This window comes from Amblyomma maculatum, chromosome 1, assembly GCF_055883805.1.
Source record: "Amblyomma maculatum isolate TAMU_Amacu chromosome 1, ASM5588380v1, whole genome shotgun sequence".
Taxonomy (NCBI): Eukaryota; Metazoa; Arthropoda; class Arachnida; order Ixodida; family Ixodidae; genus Amblyomma; species Amblyomma maculatum.
Genome location: NC_139344.1, coordinates 264,567,688 through 264,590,354, shown reverse-complemented (window position 1 = coordinate 264,590,354; position 22,667 = coordinate 264,567,688). Strand labels below are relative to the sequence as shown.

The 22,667-nt window shown below is 48.3% G+C and overlaps 1 protein-coding gene across 1 annotated transcript in view; it reads right to left on the bottom strand.

Moving 5' to 3' along the window:
- LOC146206435 (uncharacterized) overlaps positions 1–22,667 on the bottom strand; it is a 422,112-nt gene that overhangs the window by 176,000 nt on the left and 223,445 nt on the right. Inside the window, exons 11-14 of the mRNA XM_084591099.1 lie at positions 15,710–16,035; positions 13,064–13,270; positions 11,099–11,360; positions 8,985–9,193 (exon numbers count right to left, since the gene is read on the bottom strand). Of these exons, the coding sequence (XP_084447225.1) occupies positions 8,985–9,193; positions 11,099–11,360; positions 13,064–13,270; positions 15,710–16,035 (1,004 nt within the window). The remainder of the gene's footprint in view (positions 1–8,984; positions 9,194–11,098; positions 11,361–13,063; positions 13,271–15,709; positions 16,036–22,667) is intronic.

The window sequence follows — 22,667 nt, the reverse complement described above, 5'->3', positions numbered from 1 at the left end:
ATCAAGCATGCCAAATATCGAGAGGGTGGTGCAGGAGAAAGCAGATTGCTAGTACGCAGCCGGAAACGAGAGTGTAAGTCATTCCTGCAGGGTCTGCGCTCCAAGCACCTACAGAACAATCTTTCCTTTTTATACGTGTGTAGTGTGTTGAGTCCACGATGTTGGATGATAGTAGTTCAGTAATCATAAGCGAGGGAAAGCTCGTGATCCCTGGCTGAATCACGAAACCGCATATCAAAGATTAAATAAAAAAAATGGACTAGGGCGGTCGCATGTGCGCCCCCTTGATCAAATCCCAACGTTTCTTGATCTACCCTCTTCGAAAGCGTCCAGAGACAACAGCTAACGCCATAGGAGAGAAAATCGCAGCTGGTGGCATCTTCAAATGGCTCTCCTCTCGTGAGCATACAGGCGCGCGAGGAGCGCATGATCTATTCGCATCATCTTTCTACAAAACGCAACCACCGGCACCGACGCTAAGCCGCTGGCTTAACCGACCAACGAGCCAACAACAGCCTTACCCAGTGCGGCCTCCGCTCTGATCCTCAAAGATGACGAAGGGCGAAGCGCGCACAATGCTCACGAAAGATGTCCAGCCGCAGCTACAAGCCGTCGAAGTCCAACGACCGCTGAAGCAGCAATCCTTGCCGTTGCTGAAGGGCGCGAATACACGCTTGATCGGCCCCAGACCGTTGTCAGCACGGGGTCTTAAGTAGGATCTCTAAAGGCTCCTTGGGTGCGCGTAAGCTACGGCAGTTTCAATCAGGTAGATACAGAACATCGCCGAACGCTCGGCCGGCCATTTGTGCAGGCCCGCTGAGACGCGGCCACGTGTAACAGAACGGTGTTGCGTTTGAAGGCAAATAAGCACACGCCGATAGCTCAGCGTCATGTAATTTGTTTACAGAAGCGATATAAAATTATATGAGGCACGCGCAGCGCCCACGCTTGTTGAGCGAAGATTTAAAAACGGCGCGCTGGTAAGGGATCTCGCCTCGGGACGACACCGGAGCGAGGCCCGTTAGCGTGAGAACTGGCCGCGTGAAGAAGCAAAAAAACATTCCCTTTATAGCAAGTCCGCGTGCACCCATCATTTCGTTGGCCCACTGCCCAGTGTTACGTTTCATAATAAAAACCCTCTGCGCTCGACGCGTGATGCAGTTGTCATCATAAATGGTTTGATGTGGCCGTTTTTATACTTTATTATCTCTCTCTCAAAAAAAAAAAAAAGGAAAAACCAACAACCCCCAGCAACCGGGGCATTAATGAGGGGGCAAGGAGATTTCTGAAAACTATCAATAGATGTGCGGCACTTCATTTCCGCAGGTAAGCCATTTCAATCTTCAATGGCCCCAGTAAATAAATTCTTTGAAAAACTACTTAGGTCGAATTTTACAGCTTCGATAGTTTCTAGAAGATAGACAAAGGAGGAATGAAGATATTGATACGGGGCAGAAGGCTAGCACAAGAAACCACAGCAGGTGATGAGCAAGTGTTCACACCACAGCAGAGCAGAACACAGCAGGTGTTCAGGCAAGCCCCAACGGTTTCTTCAGCTTCGTCGTCTCTCACTCTATTTTCTATCGTCGTCCTCTTCGGTGGCATATACGTAACATTACCCCGCCACGAAATGCACAGTCCCGGTGCGCACTAGGACAAACTACTGCAGGGGTAGTACGGCTTCATTCTGGCGACATGAACAATCTCGGTGCGTGGCATAGAGGACTGTCGCGGCGGATGTACAGGGGCGACCTCGTATGTCACAGGAGTGACTGGCCGTAAAACACGGTAGGGTCCTGCGTAGCGTGGCAAGAGCTTCTCACACTGCCCAACTTTACGAGCGGTGGTCCAGAGCAAGAGGAGAGAGCCCGGAGAGTAGTGGACATCCCGGTGGTGAGAATCATGGCGTCTTTTTTGAGAATTTTGGGAGGAGGCCAGTCGGCGGCGAGCAATAACACGGGCGGCGTCAGCTCGGGAGATGGCGTCACGAACGTAGCAACTGGCGTTAGCGGTGGGAGGCAGTACGCTGTCAAACGGAAGGGGAGAGTCACGGCCGTATAGAAGATAAAACGGTGAGTAGCCCATTGTGTCGTGACGAGAGGAATTGTACGCGAACGTTACAAACGGCAATGTGATATCCCAGTCACGGTGATCATCCAAGACATACATTGACAGCATGTCCGTGAGCGTGCGGTTGAGGCGTTCGGTGAGGCCGTTCGTTTGTGGATGGTAAGCGGTGGTAAAATGGTGCTTAATGGAGCAGTACCGAAGAACTTCGTGGACTACTCGAGCAAGAAAGCAACGGCCACGGTCAGTGAGCAGCTGGCGTGGAGCACCATGGAGCAGGATGACGTCGTGGAGAAGAAACGCAGCCACGTCAGTTGCACAGCTGGTGGGTATCGCTCGGGTGACAGCGTAGTGCGTAGTATAATCTGTGGCCACCGCAATCCATTTATTTCCCGACGCAGAAAGTGGGAAAGGCCCGAGGAGGTCAAGGCCAACTCGGGAAAACGGGTCTACTGGGATGTCGATCGGTTGCAGGGATCCAGCAGGCATGACCGAGGGCTTCTTCCGTCGCTGACACCGGTCACGAGAAGCCACGTAACGACGAACAGAGCGATAGAGGCCTGGCCAAAAGAAGCGGCGGCGGACGCTATCGTACGCACGAGACACGCCAAGATGACCCACTGTGGGTGCGTCATGCAGCTGTTGAAGAACGGTGGTATGCAGGTGTTCGGGGACTACGAGCAGAAGCTCGGCGCCATCTGGTCGCATATTCCGTCGGTATAAGGTGCCGTTGTGGAGCACAGAGCAAGGGTAGCATCAAGGTGATCAGTGCTGAGGCGATTAATAATGCTGCAAAGCTTGGGATCTAAGCGCTGCTCATGGCGAATGCTTGAAAGGTCAGAGACGGCCAACACATATGTGTCATCGTCGCACTCGCTCGCAGGTGGCGGATCTACCGGGTTGCGGGACAGGCAATCGGCGTCAGCGTGCAGCCGGCCAGATTTGTGGACGACAAAAAAAGTGTATTCCTGAAGGCGGAGGGCCCAACGGCCCAGGCGACAAGTAGGGTCCTTCAGCGTAGAAAGCCAACGTAAGGCGTGGTGGTCGGTGATGACGGAGAACGGGCGGCCAAACAAGTAAGGGCGAAATTTTGTAATGGCCCACACGAGGGCTAAACACTCACGTTCTGTGATCGAATAATTCCGCTCAGCCGCTGAAAGGAGACGACTGGCATAAGCAATGACGCGAGTGCGACCCATCTGCTGTTGGGCGAGTATGGCACCAATACCGTGACCACTGGCGTCGGTGCGTACCTCTGTTGGTGTCGAAGGATTGAAGTGTGCCAGGACGGCGGGTTGGTGAGGACTGCAATGAGCGCAGAAAAGGCTTGGGATTGTTCTTGGTGCCAACAAAATGGAGCGTCGTTCTTCGAAAGATTGGTGAGTGGACGAGCCGTCTCCGCAAAGTTGGGTACGAACCGCCGAAAATAGGAGCAAAGCCCAAGAAAACTACGCACGTCACTGGTACAACGGGGTGTAGGAAATGCACTTACAGCACGTATTTTGTCTGGATCGGGTTGAACGCATCGACCACGTGACCGAGCACCTTGAGTTCACGTCGGCCGAAGCTACATTTCTTCGAGTTCAGCTGAAGGCCAGCTCTTCGGAAGACGCCAAGAATCGTATCAAGGCGATGGAGATGGCTCTCGAATGTAGAAGAAAATACAATGACGTCATCGAGATAGCACAAGCACGTCGTCCATTTCAAGCCGCGCAGGAGAGAATCCATCATGCGCTCGAATGGTGCGGGCGCAATACACAAGCCGAAAGGCATCACCTTGAATTGATACAGGCAATCGGGAGTGACGAAGGCGGTCTTCTCTCGGTCTCGTTCGTCGACAGCGATCTGCCAATAATCGGAACGAAGATCAATGGAAGAGAAATAGCTGCACCGTGCAAGCAGTCGAGGGCATCATCTATCCTGGGGAGCGGGTAAACGTATTTCTTTGTAATTTTGTTGAGGTGTCGGTAATCAACGCAGAATCTCCAGGTATTGTCCTTCTTTTTAACAAGCACGACAGGCGACGCCCAGGGACTGCTCGAAGGCTCTATAATGTTTTTTTTTTCTAACATCTTGTCCGCTTCACCTTGTATGACGCGTCGTTCAGAAATGGCGACACGATAAGGTCTTCTGTGAATTGGCCGGGCGTCTCCGGTATCAATACGATGTGTAACGAGGGACGTTTGTCCTAAGGGGCGGTCACCAAAATCGAAAATATCGCTGTACGAAGTCAGAAGACTCGTAAGTGCTGTAGCTCGGTCAGGGCGCAAGTTAGGTGCAACCATTCCTGATATGCGGGCCTCCGGAGGCGGAGACGATGCAGGTCGTGTCGACACTTTAGCAGTAGGGTCAGGTAAAAGAGCGGCAACTGTGACGTCAGACAGTGGGATCAGTTCGGCGAGAGTAATGCCCTCAGGAAGAACGTGCACAAAAAGGCCGAAGTTCAAGACTGGAATATAAGCGTTATTTTCTACGTGCATGATGTTAAGAGGGAGAGCGATCCTGCGCTCCAGTGTTAGGTCGGTTATGGGGCAAACAACGTAGTCGCCATCAGGAACGGAGGAGAAAGGCGACATGAGCACATACACTGCAGCTTCTGGTGGCAGACGAGTAAATGTAGAGGAGCGGAGACGGAGCGTTGAAGTATCAGAGGCCTGTTTGTCAGGACAGAGTGGCAGGTCCAGATGAAGCAGTCCAGACGAACAGTCAATGAGCGCGGAATGTGCAGTTAAAGAGTCGGGTCTTAATATAACGTCGTGAGGGCAACTGGTGAGGACTGTAAATAGCACAGGGATATGGTGCAGCAGGACTTTTTGACGGGTTAGTTGGTACATGATCTTGATTCTTATAGCGCTGACGAAACACCACAGGAAGAAAGACACAAAAGGACAGAAGCGCTTCTGTCCTTTTGTGTCTTTCTTCCTGTGGTGTTTCGTCAGCGCTATAAGAATCAAGGGATATGGCGGTCGGCAATGGTAATTCTCGCAGTACACATACCAACCACAGTAGCTGTGTTGCCATCAGCAACCGAACGGTAGATGAGGGAGCGGGTGTGAGAACTTCGTTGAGGCGTTGACGGAGCGAGGTACTGAGGACGGAAATGTGGGCGCCAGTGTCAATAAGAGCAGAAACGGAGACTCCGTCCACAAAAATGTCAATGAGGTTACGTCTGGGTACGAGGGTCAGTTCCGAGTCGACAGTCCGGGTCAGTAATGCAGATTCACTCCCAGGCGCTGCACTCACTAGTTTCCCGAGTAGGTGCCGGCGTATGAGGGGGAGGAGTTGCGAGGATGCACCGGTGAACGGGATCGACGAGACCGTGGAGATGGAGATCGGCTGGTGTGACGAACCCTTGATACGGCTTCGGTGTGAGGTTCATCTGGGTGAGAAGGGAAGTGTCCAGGTCCATCATATGCGGGGCGGAGTTGTTCAGGTTGGGCAGGGAAGCGTCTAGGCCCGTAGTAGTACCGACGGTCAGTGTTGTAATAAGGGCGAGGGGTGGGGAAGGTACGAGTGCGGCGATATCGTGAAGTGTGGCCGGCTCGACAGCAAATAAAACAAATTGGCCTGTCGTCTGAGGTGCGCCACTCTGCAGGATTACGACTAACGTAGCGACGTGGGGGAGCTTGGCTAGTGGTTGCAGCAGCCACTACAGGAACAGGAGGCGATGGTGACGAGGGCGGTACGTGGTTGGAGGAAAGACCGACGTTGGCAAGTTCCTGGCGGACAACAGCCTGTATCATGGCCACGGTGTCGGGCAGTGGAGATGGGAGTGGTGCAGGAGCTAAGGAGCTTCGAGTTCTCGCCTGACGATCCGAGTCATGGTAGTGGACTGAGAAGGCTGTTGCAGAGGAGCCAGATCATTGCAGGATGATGTAGCTGCCGTGTTCGGAAGGCGCGCAAAGCGATGTACCAGGCGTTGTTGGTTAGCCTGCTCGAATATTCGGCAAACTTGAAGCACCGACTCGACTGTAGAGCAATCCATGCAGAAGAGGATGTTGAAAGCGTCATCTGCGATGCCCTTTAGGATGTGCCCTACCTTTTCACTTTCCAGCATGGAGCTGTTCGCCTTGCGACACAACGCGAGCACGTCTTGTATGTAGGCAAGGTAGGACTCCGTGGTAGATTGGGCGCGAGAGGAAAGTTCGGTTTTAGCTGCGAGGGCCCGTCCAATGGGTTTCCCGAACAAGTCGTGAAGCTTTTGCTTGCAAATTTCCCAGGTCACCAGCTCGTGCTCGTGATTTTGGAACCACGTGCGAGCAGTTCCCGCCGAATAGAAAATCAGATTGGCCAGCATGATGGTCGCGTCCCAGTGATTGTTCCGGCTGCATCGCTCGTATTCGTCCAGCCAGTCGTCAACGTCTGGGTGGTCGTCGCCATTAAAGATGGGAGGGTGGCGAATTTGTGTGAGTACAACTGGCTGAGGCGATGTTCCCGTGGTGGTAGGGGCTGCTTCAGAGGTCATCGTGGCTGTTTGTGGCGTCGTTGGAATCCCAGGTAGGTGGCGGCCGCTGCACAAATCCAGCCTTTTGCAGCGTAAATGGGCTGATCGGTGCGTACGGGGACCTTGATTCACCTCCACCAAGATGATACGGGGCAGAAGGCTAGCACAAGAAACCACAGCAGGTGATGAGCAAATGTTCACAGCATAGCAGAACAGAACACAGCAGGTGTTCAAGCAAGCCCTAACGGTTTCTTCAGCTTCGTCGTCTCTCAATCTATTTTCTATCGTCGTCCTCTTCGGTGGCATATACGTAACAATATGAATACGCAGAGACTCTTCGTTTCGCTGGGGTAAATAGAACAAAAACTTTCAGCTGTAGATTCTTCCCAAGTACACAGGGGCAAATGTTTTATGTATAACGCTTTTGGAATCAAAAAGCAGTGGTACCTCTTCAGAAACATCCTTGCTGCAAGGCTGATATCTCTCATCTGCATCAATATAATACTCTGAACCGGACAGGCATGCTCAAGAATAGGTCTGACATAAGCATGATAGGTGGGACTCTTTTCAACGTCTTATTTATGTTCCTTCTATTAAGTTATAATTTGGCTACTAACAATTAGGTTCTGATTACACTATCGACTTGAGTTGTCCCTGAAGCGCTTTCTGAAAAAAGGCCATTCTCAAATATTTATCCTTCAAGTTTGTTTTTAGAAAAAATAATGTCACCGGAGAAGTTCAGCGTTCATGCTTTTCGCATGAAGGAGATATGTGATCATTTTTTCACATTCAAGGACATCCGGTTTTTAAAGTCACATATACTTCAACACGCTTCGCAGCATTGGCTAAATATATGTAGTTTGTTTACCCAAACACTTTTGTGTGCGGAACGCAATCATCAGCAAAGAACGGAACTTTAGACTGTATGCCTAAATAAGTATAAATTAAAAACAAAAGCACTCCCGACGTAACACGGACCAGATCAGAGTTTATGTATACAGGGGCGCGAAATGCGTCCGCTATAGACAGACGCGCGTGATAGACAAAGGAGCGAAACGTGAATGAGACCGCCGCGCAGTCGGGCAGCCTTGAAACTGAGATTTTATTTCTCGCTGCATCCTGTGCGCCCGCCCTGCCTGCCGAGGAGGTTGGCGCTTCTAGCCTGCTGACAACATCCGCTGGCTGCAGAGAGGTAGACAACGGCGTCGGAGCCTCTACAATGTATCTAATTACTTGTGGTTGTAAATATTAATCAATACATGTTGCGATCCATGTGGTCCTCAAAGTAACAAAATTAAAGTCCGAAAAATGTTTACTGAATATTATGCAGCGTCAGTGTTAGTAATAATCGCAATAACCCTGAGCGTACTACACTGCCATATTCTGTATTATCGATTGACGTGAGCTGCATGGAGCGAACGTTGGTGTAAATTAAAAAAAAAAAAAAGTTCTCGGGAATGTGAAAATAGGTTTACTCGGGCAGAGTGTCGCGCCACTGGTAGCGTAGTTATACTCGCTCGATGATGTGCGTATCACATGCACCTTTCTGTTTCACGCGGGTGGGAGCGGTGAGGCGGTTTTCTGCGCCGGCAAGCACGCTTTGCGGCGCCGAGGAGGTGATTATAACGGCTGCTTGAGCTGACATGATCCGCCTCCTCGGGGTGGCAAAAGACGCCGACCCGCTGCTCCGCTCCGCTCCAGTACAGAACAGGACAGAGCCGTGCAAGTGACGCGGGCTTTAACGAGTGACGCACGCTCGTGAGTGTGGCCACTACTTGCACTCTTCGGCCGCTTGGTCTAATATGGTGAGGGACGGACACAATTATTTTCGCTCCAACGCCTAACTCTAAAAGGTGACAGGTCTTTCACTAGTGGCCAGCGACAGGCATATATTATTATGATCAGGGTATAAATGTATATGTTGAAAGGTGAACAGAGAGATTTTCGGTTAATTAGTCGGCTTATAAGAAGCGATTCTTACCAAAGACATTAAAATATGCTATAGATAAAACGATTTTGCTCAAAACGTGTGTATTTTAATGCGCGCGAAAGTGTTCCCTAAAAATAATCTCTGACGTAAGCAAATGTAAGTGAGATAAAGTGGTCCAATAGGTACTTATAGGAATCGCACTTTATGTGACGAAAAAGGTGCACCTTTACTCAGTTTTCTTCGCAGTAAGATCAGGCGAGAAAAATGTAGACAAGAAGCCGACGCACGACAACATTATCTCGTTGCAGTAACCACTAGGCTAATCATTGTTCTTTTGTTTGTAATCAACAGAACAACAAACGGGCACGTAGTCCTTAAGGCGAAGCATGTGGTTGCTTCTATTTACCGTCACAGCAACAGCAACCGTACCACGAGGGCAAATAAATTGAATTGGTTAGCTGTTCGGTTAGACGTTCCTATTGCCCGGCGCCATTTTCTGTCAGACCGTTGGCTTTTAAAGTTCAGATAACATCTCTTGCTGACCTTGAGGTCGGCGTTCCTGCGCAGCTCGTCGGCCCACTCCTTGTAGGCGTCGCCCATGCACGCGAGCCTGTTGACGAAGTCTCGAAACTCTCGAATGCGCAGGTCTCCGGGGCAAATGCAGGTCCACTCGTAGAGAAGCTTCAAGATGATCAGGTGTGCGCCAGGCAGCTCGCACATGGGACCGTGCGCCGGAGCCACCGCCTCACACGCTGCGCAGTGAGGAGGAAGCACCCCTTTCACATTTGAAGTCCAGATCTCACTAAGCTATGAACGCGCCGCAAAGCGTGTACGCCTCTCAACGGGCCCAGCAGCTTAGGATGCCGCAGCGTTCCTAACGATGCGAAGGTCGCCTACACGTTTCTTCGTTACAGTTTTGTTTTAGAAAGTTGTTCCAAATTTTACAATAAAATTTGCATTTTTTTTTCTGCCCTTTCCAAACTGTATACGTTGTTGTCTACTGCTTTATTTTAAACTCTTTTCATTTTCGTTATAAGCTTCTCTTCGAACATGCGTTGTACATGTGCCTCTATTTTTCACATTATTTTCTTTGCCTTTCTTGTTTTACATGCCATAGTATATAGCCTCCTTGCTTTTTTTTACTTTTTTTCTTGGTGAGCTTTTTGCTTCTTTCTTGCGGCCTGCTCTGCCTAGGAGCATTTGAAATATGCTTCACGTCGTTGCCTGCACATGTTACCTGTTTGTTCTTCTTTTCAGATGTTGAATTGTTGTGTATTTTTTGTGCGCCTCTTTTTCGGAAAAGTTTTGCTTCAGTTATCTTTTCTACCATTTTTCACATCCGCTACAGTGCTGCACTCTTTATTTATTTATTTATTATTTTTTTTTACATCAGTTAAAGTTGACTGCTGAACGTGTCAAAGGCGGGAGGTCTGTTTCAGGGTTTCTCAGTTTTCGAGTAGCTTGGTTACATTGAACTTTGTTTTTTTTTTTTTTGCAAACATCTGCAAGCATCAACGGGCCGTGATATAAAACACCAAAAAGCCGACAGTGGTGCGTCGCCGTCCTCCAACCCGGCCACAAGAGGACAGGCGATGCCCAAGGCTGTGTAATGAGGTTGATTGAATGTCAACCATGCCGGTATGGATCTCGCATAATGTCCTCGTTGCAAAAATTACAATAACAAAGTAGCCTTTTGGACTGAATTTTCCTCAGCTTAGCGCCTGAGAAATGTGCGCAAACGCGTGAAAATGCGGTGCAGATCAGCGCATTTACGGTTAGTAGCCGCGCCTGTGGCAATGGTAAAACTTTCAGTGAAATACTCCTCTTTAATAAAAAAAAAATATAGCCACAAATCTAACAAGCAGGCGCCCAGTTCATATTTACGTTTCTCAGATATATATTTTATCCTTGTACCTGATATTTTATATTCTTCATAATTTTAAATTTGATATTAGTCATGTATTTTCTCACATCGTTTTTCGAGCAACGACATCAATATAGCGCGTTCGATCAGGAAATGCTGGGAAGAAACTTAATATTCTGGAGATAGAATAGTAATTAATACCTAGAAAGAGCTTACAACACAAGAATATCTTGGATGATACACTTTCACAAGGCGTCCTTAGTTACGCATGCATTTACGGACGCTTCCTTGCTGTATGTAGGCCATTTCCATCAGGCGTAGGAGAAAAGTAAGGAAAGGAACGTCAAGCACAATACGCTAAAAAGCTCAGTTAAGTGCGATATCACCTCTCATTCAACTTACGGGACATTTCACTACGAAATTGCTCTGGGGCGGAAGTGTCTCCTGAGTGAAAGCATCTCCAAAAGAGGTATTGAGGAGGAAGCGCGAACCAGGACGGCCACACAACAAGGTCGACAACGTGGGCACTTTTTTATCGCTTTGTGATTTTTTTGTCTTAGTTTTCGCTTCCTCCTCAAGATGCAGAATGTGTATGTAAGGCGCAACTCGCTTAACTCGACATCATTCATCATTCCTGAATAGGTACTTGACGGAGATGCTTCCGTCACAGGTATCTAAGGAGGGTAGCTTTACTAGTCGAAGTCGGATACGTAAATGCCGTGGTATGCAAGGAGACACCATTTGCCTCTCCCGTTGCAGGCACAGCACACGTACAGAGAGAAGGGGGTCGCACCTGATAGGAGGGACTGCTGGACGGGCGGCGGGACGGAGGCGGTGGGCTGAGGCGCGGCGACTAAGGCGGGCTTGCTCGCCGATGAACCCGTGTAGGCCCCCTCCGTGGTGGCACTGCGGATGAGCGGGCCGTGTACGTGGGGCAGCTGCAGCGAGGCCGCCTCGAACGTGACGCGCGGCACGGAGCAGGATCGTGGCCGCGCGTAGCCCACACCGTCCAGCCCGCCTGCACCGCCGTCCGGGAAGGTGTCGCTAGAGCCCGCCTGCGAACCCCAGACAGGAGGCATTCGCATCATGACCATCCAGAGTACTACAGGGAACGACATTGTTTTAAGAGCACGGCGAAGGAGAGAGGACGCGAGCGTTTGATCTGCACGTTTCTTTGAATGTGAGCCTTGCATCCCACCATCGAAGACTTTCGTTTGCAAGACTTCCGCCATTGTTGGCAAAGTGATTCGCCAGGCGCTATTTCTGTGAAGAGCAGTTTTTCGATCTAGCTCAAAGTAGTTATCGTCGACCCCATCCTACACTTACTAAAAAAACGAGAAAATCGCAAAGTTGGACCATTCCACTCAATTTCCACTCAAAAGCATTTGACTCAGTTGAAACCTCGGCGGTGATGCAGGCATTGCGAAATCGGGAGGTAGACGAGCCGTACGTGAAAGTGCTGGAAGATATATACAGTAGCTGCACAGCAACCATAGTTCTGCATAAAGAAAGTAACAAAATTCCCATAAAGAAAGGTGTTAGGCAAGGAGACCTCCCCAGTACTATTCACAGCTTGCATAGAGGAAGTATTCAGAGACTTGGAATGGGAGCAGTTATGGATAAGGGTAGATGGAGAATACCTCAGTAATCTGCGATTTGCTGATGACATTGCCTTGCTAAGCAACTCGGGAGATGAACTACAAATAACGATTGATGACCTAGACAGGAAAAGTAGAAAGGTAGGCTTGAAAATCAATATTCAGAAGACTAAGGTAATGTTCAACAGCCTCGGGAAGGAACAGCAGCTTACATTAGGTAGCGAAGTACTGGAAGTAGTAGGCGAATATGTCTACTTAGGATAGGTAGTAACCGCAGATCCGGACCATGAAAAGGAAATAACAAGAAGAATAAGATTGGGATGGAGCGCATTTGGCAAGCACTCGCAGATTATGTCTAGCAGCTTACCGGTATTGCTAAAGAGGAAAGTATATAACAGTTGCATCTTACCTGTACTCACCTATGGCGCTGAAACGGAGGCTAACCAAGAGAGTTCTACTTAAGTTGAGGACAACCCAGAGGGCTATGGAACGACAAATGGTAGGGGTAACATTAAGAGATAGGAAGCGTGCAGAGTGGGTCAGAGAAATAACTCAAGTTACTGACATTCTAGTGGAAATTAAGAAGAAGAAATGGACATGGACAGGACATGTAGTGCGAAGTGAGGATAACCGATGGTCGCTGAGGGTAACAAACTGGATTCCAAGGGAAGGAAAGCGTAGCAGGGGGCGGCAGAAAGTTAGGTGGGCGGATGAGATTAAGAAGTTCGCAGGGGTCAAGTGGGTGCAGCTAGCGCAGAACCGGGTTAAGTGGAGAAATATGGGAGAGGCCTTCGCCCTGCAGTGGGTATAGTCAGACTGATGATGATGATGATGATGATGATGATGATGATGACGACTCAATTTTAAGGACGATGTGTTTAGGATAACCACACACACGCATCCCTCCCTCGATATTTCTTTTTTTTTTTCTCACATAAATCATAAAGTACGACATTTTTCGCACGCGTTCAGACTCCCACTTAGAGACTGTGCTTAGAAGATCAATAGTGAAGTCTTTAAGACACATTTCTGACCATTTTTAAGGAGCTCAGGTCCCTAAAAAAGTATAAAAAGGGCTACAGTTCACACGAGGCCTCTGCGGTTCGAGCACGGCTGATGAAACTGTTCTACGGGCAGGAAGAAAGAAGAAGGACGCTGACCAGTGTCTCGAAGTTTGGCAGATTCTGTAGCTCCTTCTGGAAAGCCGCAATATCGGCCTCGCTGGTCGTCCGTGAAGGCTGATCTTGGCTGGCGTTCGGCGCCTTGCTCGCGCGCTTCTTGAGGCTAGAGAACTTGAAGGTCCGCCGCCCGGCTGGAGAAGAAGCCGGCGAGGGCTCTGGGCCGCCGTCCGGAGCCACCACCGTCACCTGCAGGGAAGAGCGATTCTGCCAACGTACCCGCGGCGCGCTACATCTGTGGAGTCGTGCACCTCCACATCTTGGCCGCAGTGTGGAGACGGCGACCCAAACTCTAGCTTATATCATCGGAGCGAAATCTAGCACCTAAACAAGCAGTAAAATGTTTGAAGGATAAAGCACTACGCCTTAAACAATTACTGCAATACGGGTGCTTCAGCGAACGATTCCAAGAAATCGTAAACCTGGTGAGTTGAAAAAAAGAAGAATATTTGCACAAACAAACTTTCAGCCGCTGCGGACACAGTTCACTGCAAAAATATTTCAACCCTGCCAATTAACCCATTAATTAACTCAATTTGATGGTTAGTGCCAACTGGGGAATTGGAGCCAGGGATAAGACAATGCCATATCAGTATTTGAAACGATTAAAATGTCAGTTCCTAAAGCCTTTTGACGCCAGAAATTCTGGCAATGTGTCGGCCACGAAACTGCAACTGAGTACATTAGGCGTGCTGGAACGCCTTGCAAACGCGGAGTCAGCTCAGCTGATGAATGCGCTCAGTTCGAATACGTTCGAATTCTAGCGTGAATAGAGAGATTTAACTTGCCGGAGATGTACCGGCGTGGACGTATACCGGTTTGCCGTACCCCTCCAGGCGCAGTGGTCGCGATTGCACTCATCTTTGTCAATGCGCGTGCGCAGGAGGGGTCCGGCAAACTGGTATACGTCTACGTCAGTGCATCTCCGGCAAGCTAAATCTCTATTATTCCATGTCACGTACAACCTTTTGTTCGCAACTCGGCAGAAAAAATGAGCAATTATTGCCAACTGCGCACCTTTAAGTTTAGAGAGCGACGGGGCGAAATAATCTACAAGACGCGACAAACTAGAGCAGCGAGTTCGAATTTGGCACTGTAGTCCCTGGAAGACGCCACTAGCGGACCTTGCTTCTACCCCGAACTTCAAAAGCGTGCGCTCAGTTCTGGCCTCGTGCGGAAAAGGCGTCGGATTTTCTCGCGCTGCAGAGCTTTGCAGAGTGAGCTTTTATTCGTTTAAAAAACTGGTACGCCATAGTCCTGTACGCGGCTTCGAACTTCCCAGTGGCACTAACCTCCCAACTGCATTATTAAAAAGGCCTGTAGTGACTTTTAGTTTTATTAGCGACATAATTGGAAGAGTTTCGTAGCAGATTGGGTCCATCACAGCTGCGGGTTTATTCCTGCAAATACTCTTTTTTTCTTTTTTGAGTTCTATGTTTAGCAGTTTAGGAAAGTGCGTGATGAAACATCCGTATGCATTTTTGATGCGGATACGATGACAAAAAAGCAGGCTCTATTGAAGGCAATATTTCATCTTTCGATAGAGAACTGGTTGGTAAACAATGCGTGCTCTAGTAGCGTATACTGGATCCCTTTAGGGTACATGACTGCTATCTGCCATCTGGGGTTCTTTAACGTGCCCTGATATCGCACAGCACACGGGCGACCGCCGAGCCCGGGATTCGATCCCGCTTGCTCGGGAACAGTAGTCGAGCGCCCTAACCACTGCGCCACCCTGGCGGAGCCAATGCTTAATTTTGTTTGTGCTGTTAATAGGCTCTTATTACGTAGGACCGGAAACTTTTTCGTAATCCTTCAATTTAAGACGAACTGAATGTGCTTGGGGCATATGAAGATTGAGGCAATTTGTTCCACCGCGGACACACTAAGGATGTACATCGCAGAAGAGCAGCTGTATAGTATAATTTAACGTTTTATGAATGAAGTAGTGATAAGCAAGTAATCTGTTCATGTGACTCTGTGAAACTCAAGTGTCAATGTTCCTGGCTTATATTGTGCCAGTGTAACGTAACTTATGGCTATTGTAATATAATAGAAATTGTTGCCTGCTTTCCCACTTCTGCAGAAGAAGGCGACAGCGTGTTCATGGCCGTATATTCTAAAAAGAAGTAAAAAATAAAAATATTGTACAGTGATGTATAAAAGACGATAATTTCGTGCATTGCCCGCACCGCATCACGTCAAGCCAGGCCGGCTGTGTGGTCTATGACATGTTAGCAATGCGAGAATTAAAACGACAAGCAGCAGGGGTAAACTACAGCAACAATGACGATCATTTCAGAGTCGCTTCGACAAGGAATGGGCGTATGTCATTGGTATCAGTACTTAGTAGCTTGTTGTTCTTAAGCGAATGCAAAAAGCTACCTGGTCCGCTAAATTCCAGAGGTATTTAATAGTTACTTTTTTTTCTTCACATTGCAAAGCGGTTGAATCCGGTAATTTCTGTACTACGTGTAATAACAGGCGTGCTGGCTCAACAAATGTCTTGCGCAAGTTCGTGCAGCTGGAAATATTCCAACGGCATTTCACAGTCCACACTGCAAAGTGATCTTCGCCGTTCGCCAGATTCTGCCGCCTATTCGAGTTGAGCGTTGGGTGTCGTCGCACCTGCTTGAAGTCGGCGTGCCGGATGGACTCCCGGCGCTCCTCGACGGACGAGGTCCGCGTCCAGGAGGGCGGACCAACGGGCGTGCAGTTGACAGTGAGCGCGATGTGGCGCCGCTCGCGCAGCGACTCCTCGGTGTCGGCCGACGAGCCCGCGCGGCTACGATTCTCGGAGGCGATGCTGGCGCGGGACGGCGCCCCGCGGCGAGCCGCGTGCGCGGTGCCCAGCAAGCGGTGCTGGAGCAGTCGCACCACGATCACCGGCGGCAGCACCATCTGCAGCGCCGACAGGTGGAAGTGGACGCCGCTCGCTTCCTGCGAGTACGAACCTGCGAGGAAATACTCATCTGGTCACCTGAACTCGCCCAGGACGACGCGAAAAAGAAAACGGCGGCGTTGTCTTCTACACCTATGTGCCGTTATGCTCGAGGGTGTTGCAATGACCGGCTGCTTTGGAACTGAGGGAAAAGTTACACCACGGATGTGCTGTGAATATGCCGTAAGCTGCAAAAGAAAGGAGGATTTTGCCATTTCCTCATTTCTTTTTCAGAGTGCGTCACGTTTCGTCACTGAGTTGCAACTGCAATGCACAACGTTACATTTTATCCAAGTATTGTCCTCTTGCATCTTAGAAAGCTATTATTACTAACCACTTTAAAGTTGTCGCTTGTTTTAAACCAGACAGGCATGCTTAACGAAAACCTGGAAACGGCAGGCACTGAGAGACTTGACCGTGTTCACTTCAGTCCAAGAAGATACCTCGCCACATTTCCCTGCTGTTAGCGGTTAGTCAAGACATAATGCACAATAAATGTGTTATTGGCACTTCAGTGTTTCAATTTCTTGTCCCGCTACCACCTAAGAAGTCATCATTCTGAAAAGGAACCAAAAAACAAAAACAAAATAAGGCTACGTGTCCCCTAATTTCATTACAGCGAGAGCACCATGGGGCGCGCACATCGGGATGGAGAAACTATACATAACGAACTACATAGTTCGTTACATACATAAGAGTACAGTCAAAAACCGCTCCGCAGTAATGGGCTGCGTATACCAGGTGACGCTTCAGTCATGCTTGACGTATATCGCTTACGGGAAGTAGCAGGAGCCTAGGTAGAAAACAAAATACAGACTGTTTATCTCAGTTATTCACGGAATATCGTGTAGCAGTAGGACGTTTTGACAGGATTGTGTTTCCTATGTCTCAATTATTAAACGTTATTTGTCTGTGTTAATCAGATGGCTATGCTTATATACCACACATGCATGAGGTTCACAGAGATGATCTTCCTAAAGGATTTTATTGGCGAGGGCGTTGGATAGGAATCGCACTTTGTAACACAGTTTGACAAACTCAATTTCGTGGTCAGTGAAGCAGTTTGACGCGGCTTTAACGTCCTTCACAAGGACATATTTTGAAATACAACTATTCTATTGCTCTTCTTATCGGTTTCTTGCTGGCCTTTTTTCTGTACAGACGGCCTCTGCGCGTCCTCATGTTTCTCCCTTTTTGCAGTGAAATCGACCTGCGTTGATTTCTAGTTCCGCTGCCGTTTTGCCCACTGTTGTTTGCGTCATCGTAGACGACGACACTCTTCTTCAGACAACTTGGACTGCCCCGCACTAACCGCCGTACTAACCCGAGAAGCAGGTCCACGACAGAAATAGGTCAAGTGCACCTAGCAGTGAATGCAAAGCGGGCCGAGCTCTCCTCTGCCCCCAGCGATGTAGCTTTGGAGCAGCGGCCTTCCCGCTTCGCTCCTGAACCGGTTTGACAACCGTTCCCCCACCGCCCTTCTTCCCTCTTAGTACGCGTCGCAGCCTTTCCTCTTCTTCCTGCACCACGCATATGTTTTGATCAAGACCGACTGAAATACAGACCTGCACAGATAGCACTGCTCCAGCGCGCACCTTCTAGTTCATAGCCTTCGCCGCTAGGTAACGAACACTACGGGTAACCTGGCGATACTGTAAACCTGTTAATAAGAAGGGTCTATTAGTTCTGTCATTTTTCTTCGTCGTTATAGTTTATTTATCTGTCCACGCTGTAATGCACAAGCACCTGTTCTGCGCATGTGCAGCGAGTAACTGCAGTGCCGTCGCACAAAGCGGAATCGCGGTATGTCTTCTGGCGACAGAAAAACATTATAAAAATAAACACTGTCCGCTAAAATACAAAAAGGCAAAATTTTAGAAGTATAACTTGGGCAAAGATTTTTTTTTTTTTTTAATTTGGGTACAGTTTGTTTATATTAATTTGTGATTTGATGATGATGAAAATGACAGACGAACAGGTCAACCGAGCGCCCTCAACGACGAGAAAGGTAACGAAAGTTGGCGCACGAGGTCCCATAGGACCCTGTTTTTTGTGCAGGTCTGTATTTCAGTCGGTCTTGGTTTTGATCACCAGACCGCAAACAGGTGCAAACACTCCGTGACTTCTCCTACTCCTGTGCTCCTCCTGTGCTTCTCCTGTGCTTCTACTACTCCTCTCATTCGTCCGCACTCGGAAAGGCGAAAGGTCAAATCGGCTTCAGACATCGGGTTTTTGAGAGAATGCGGGTAGTTGTGCTGCAGCACTTCTCAGCTTCCTGGGGTTGCGCTTCCGCAACCTAAAGCGTGCTTCGCCACATTATCTTTACTAGCGAGGAGAAGCCAACTTTGTGAACCTGTGTTGCTTGCAGTAGTTTTATTGTCATTTTATGGGATTAAACAATAGCTAGTCTACATTAGAATAAAACACTAACAATAATTGTGAGGGCTCAAGCATGGCTTGAACCTAGTGACAGAGTGAAAGCTGTGAGAGTTGCAGCGATAGCCTCTTTAACACCCGCTTTTCAATCCACGTTTTCTTCACAATTTTTATTTAAATTAGGCTTTGGGGAAAAGAAGGAGCCTTACTTATGAGTGACGATGAAATTGTGGACACCTACAGCTAACCAGGTCAAGATCATGTTTTCATATTTTTGCTTGTATATTGTGCTACTTTGGTTTTATAAGAAAGGAAAGGCGCCGTATCTGTCTTTGACCTTCAAAGTTGTTCAAGGTGACATCGCACAACCCAGGGCTGCCTCTCCGTTTATAATAATAATAATAATAATAATAATAATAATAATAATAATAATAATAATAATAATAATAATAATAATAATAATAATAATAATAATAATAATAATAATAATAATAATAATAATAATAATAATAATAATAATAATAATAATAATAATAATAATAATAATAATAATAATAATAATAATAATGATGGATAACATCTTGCGGAAGTTCAAGTGGCACATCTGCCTCTGCTACTTGGACGACATTGTTGTCTTTTCCACCGACTTCGCTACGCACCTAGAGCGCTTGCGGCAAGTTTTGGTTTGCCTTACTGACGCCGGCCTGCAGCTGAATCTCAAGAAGTGTCACTTCGGTGCCAGGGAGTTGACTATTTTGGGGCACATCGTCTCTAAGGAAGGTGTTCGCCCTGATCCGGCCAAGCTGCGCGCAGTGGCGGAGTTTCCTAAGCCGGTTTCTCTCAAGCAACTTCGAAGCTTCATAGGTCTATGCTCCTATTTTCGGCGCTTCGTGCAGAATTTTGCTTCGATAATTGCACCCCTGACGAAACTACTCGGAGGAAACAGTGACTTAACTGCGTGGTCGGTCGAGTGCGACGAAGCGTTCAACGCATTGCGCCGTCTTTTGACTTCGCCACCAATCCTTCGCCACTACGACCCGACAGCACCCACCGAGGTCCATACTGATGCGAGTGGCGTTGGCCTCGGAGCTGTCTTGGCACAACGGAAAAACGGTTTTCACGAATACGTCGTCGCGTACGCGAGTCGTATCCTCTCTAAAGCTGAACGCAACTACTCAGTTACAGAAAAGGAGTGTTTGGCAATTGTGTGGGCATTAACAAAATTCCGACCCTACCTTTACGGTCGCCAGTTTGACGTCGTCACGGACCACCACGCGTTATGTTGGCTGTCCTCTCTTAAAGACCCGTCCGGCCGCCTCGCACGATGGGCTCTCCGCCTACAGGAATTTGACATCCGCGTTATATATCGCTCTGGCCGTAAACACATGGACGCCGACGCACTATCTCGTTCTCCCGTCTCCAACGAACCTGCTTGCTCTACGGCGGCTGATCCCGTCCTCTCCTCTCTAACCATCGCTGACATGCCTGCGGAGCAGCGCAAAGACCCGTGGCTCGCATCTCTTATCGACATCGTGTCCGCTTCTCCTAACGCTGCTGCGCCTTCTCGGGCTTTACGCCGTCAAGCACCACACTTTGCCCTCCGAGACGGTCTTCTCTACCGCCGCAATTATGTGACTGATGGTCGACGGTGGCTTCTCGTCATTCCCCGCCATTTACGACATGAAATTTGCACCTCTTTCCATGCCGACCCTCAGTGTGCCCATCCTGGTGTAGTGAAGACGTTTCAAAGGATCTCTCAACGCTACTATTGGCGCGGCATGTACGGGTATATTCGCAAATACGTCCGCTCCTGCATCGCCTGTCAGCGCCGAAAGTCATCCACACCTCGTGCTTCTGGCCCCTTACAACCACTTCCATGCCCGGCCCGCCCTTTTGACCGCATTGGCGTTGACCTTTACGGGCCACTTCCCTGCACGGTTTCTGGGAACCGGTGGATTATCGTCGGCATCGACCACCTCACCCGGTATGCCGAGACCGCCGCTTTACCCGCCGCTACTGCCCGTGAAGTTGCCCTGTTCTTGCTACATTATTTTGTTCTTCGCCACGGCGCGCCGCGAGAGCTGCTGAGTGACCGAGGACGCGTCTTCCTTTCCAACGTCGTTGAATCTCTACTAGCCGAATGTCGCATCATACACCGGACCACAACAGCCTACCACCCTCAAACAAACGGGTTGACTGAGCGCTTCAATCGCACTCTCGGAAATATGCTGACGATGTACGTTGCCGCCGATCAGACTAACTGGGACGCTGTCCTTCCTTTCGTGACATACGCTTATAACACCGCCACGCAGTCAACTACTGGATTTAGCCCTTTCTTCCTCCTTTATGGGCGTGAGGCGTCGTCCACGATGGACACTATTTTACCATATCGTCCCGACTCCTCCGAGTGTACTCTCCTTTCAGACGTTGCCAAACATGCGGAGGAATGTCGCCAGTTGGCCCGGTGTTTTACATCGGAATCTCAAGGCCGCCAAAAGCATCACCGCGACAAAGATCAGACGCCACACGTTTTTCCTGCAGGATCCCTTGTTTGGCTTTGGGTTCCCGGCACCCCACCGGGATTGTCATCAAAATTTCGAACCGAGTATCACGGCCCCTACCGCATTGTCCGTCAAACCTCCCCTGTGAATTACATCGTGGAGCCACTCACTACCTCTTCGGACATGCGTCATCGCGGCCGCGAAACTGTGCACGTGAGCCGCCTCAAAACCTACTACGATCCGCTCCTCTTACCCTCACCATAGGTCGCCAGGATGGCTCCTCCTCGCTCCGGGGGAAATTGTAGTGAACTACACGAGGATATACGAAGACGAGGATTAAGTAGGTGAGAATATCACGAAGACGAGGATAAAGACGACGAAGTGCCGCTGCGCTGCTCGTGCTCGCTTGTGGAGACTGAGACTGGCTGTGTTCTTGTGTGGTTCGCCGCGAAACTTCGACAGGGCTATTATCCCTGTTAAAGCACAGTAAAAACCCCCTTTCAATAATAATAATAATAATAATAATAATAATAATAATAATAATAATAATAATAATAATAATAATAACAATAATAATAATAATAATAATAATAATAATAATAATAATAATAATAATAATAATAATAATAATAATAATAATAATAATAATAATAATAATAATAATAATAATAATAATAATAATAATAATTGGGTTTTGGGGAAAGGAAAATCCAGTATACATTTGAGTGCGCACCACGAAATCGTGGACACCCACACATAATTAGAGCAAGGTCATTTGAAGGGCAAATTTGGTGTCACTTGAAGGTGAACACCGGCGCTACGCTGAAGGCTTCAGTTTCGCTTCAAAAGCACTACCTGTCGGATGCTTCAGCAAAATGTTTCGATATCTTGCACAGAGGTGTTGGTGTTGGTATTCGTCAATAAGATGCCAGTCCTGGTAAGAAATGCCATTACCACGCAGTTGAAAGGAACGTGGAGATTCTTCGGAACCATCTCTAACCACCAAATATGGCACTACCGATAAAAAGACATTTGCAGTGCTAAGATTTCAGTAGTTACAACGTTTAACTGCCATAGGTTAGCGGCTTAGAAGCTAATCAAGGTGATTTTATTTTATGCAATCTAAAATATCTGATTTTTTACTAGTGGTTCGAGGTTAAGTAGAAATTCGCGGTAGTAACATTAAGTGCTTATTTTGAGGCTTCATTACTACGTCAGTTAAGTGAAGTGTTATATCATTTGTACAGTGGCTTTTGAAAAGCCTTCAGTAAAACACAAACGTATGATGAGACGTGGAGCCTATCCCAGTCAAGCTGATCACACTGCTCACTCAAGTGTATTGTTCTGCAGACATGCTTTTCTAGTATTGTCATATGAAACCGGCGAGTGGCTGAGATTGAGTTACCTCACGAGTGAATTTACACGCAAGCAATCAAGGGGTTCGCAGCGATTAGTATTTGCGAGACTTGCAAGCTGCCATCACGTCGATGATTTCTCTTATCTTTGTTGCGCTGATTAATTAAGGGCTATATTTAATCTTCATCGCGCATTTAAGTATACCATTTTCTTGTTATTTAAACGGTTTCTTTTTTTTTTTAAATTCCTGCTCCAAGGTATGCGAATCGAGCTTTGCCTAGATATAAATGCATTCTATGAATTTAGCTATGCAAGCTTTCTTTCTCCTTTCTCAGAGCCCCGCTGCGGTTGATAGGCGGTTAGGGAGCCCTAATTCTCAACTGAGTGACGCCGGTTCAACCGCTGTCGAGGA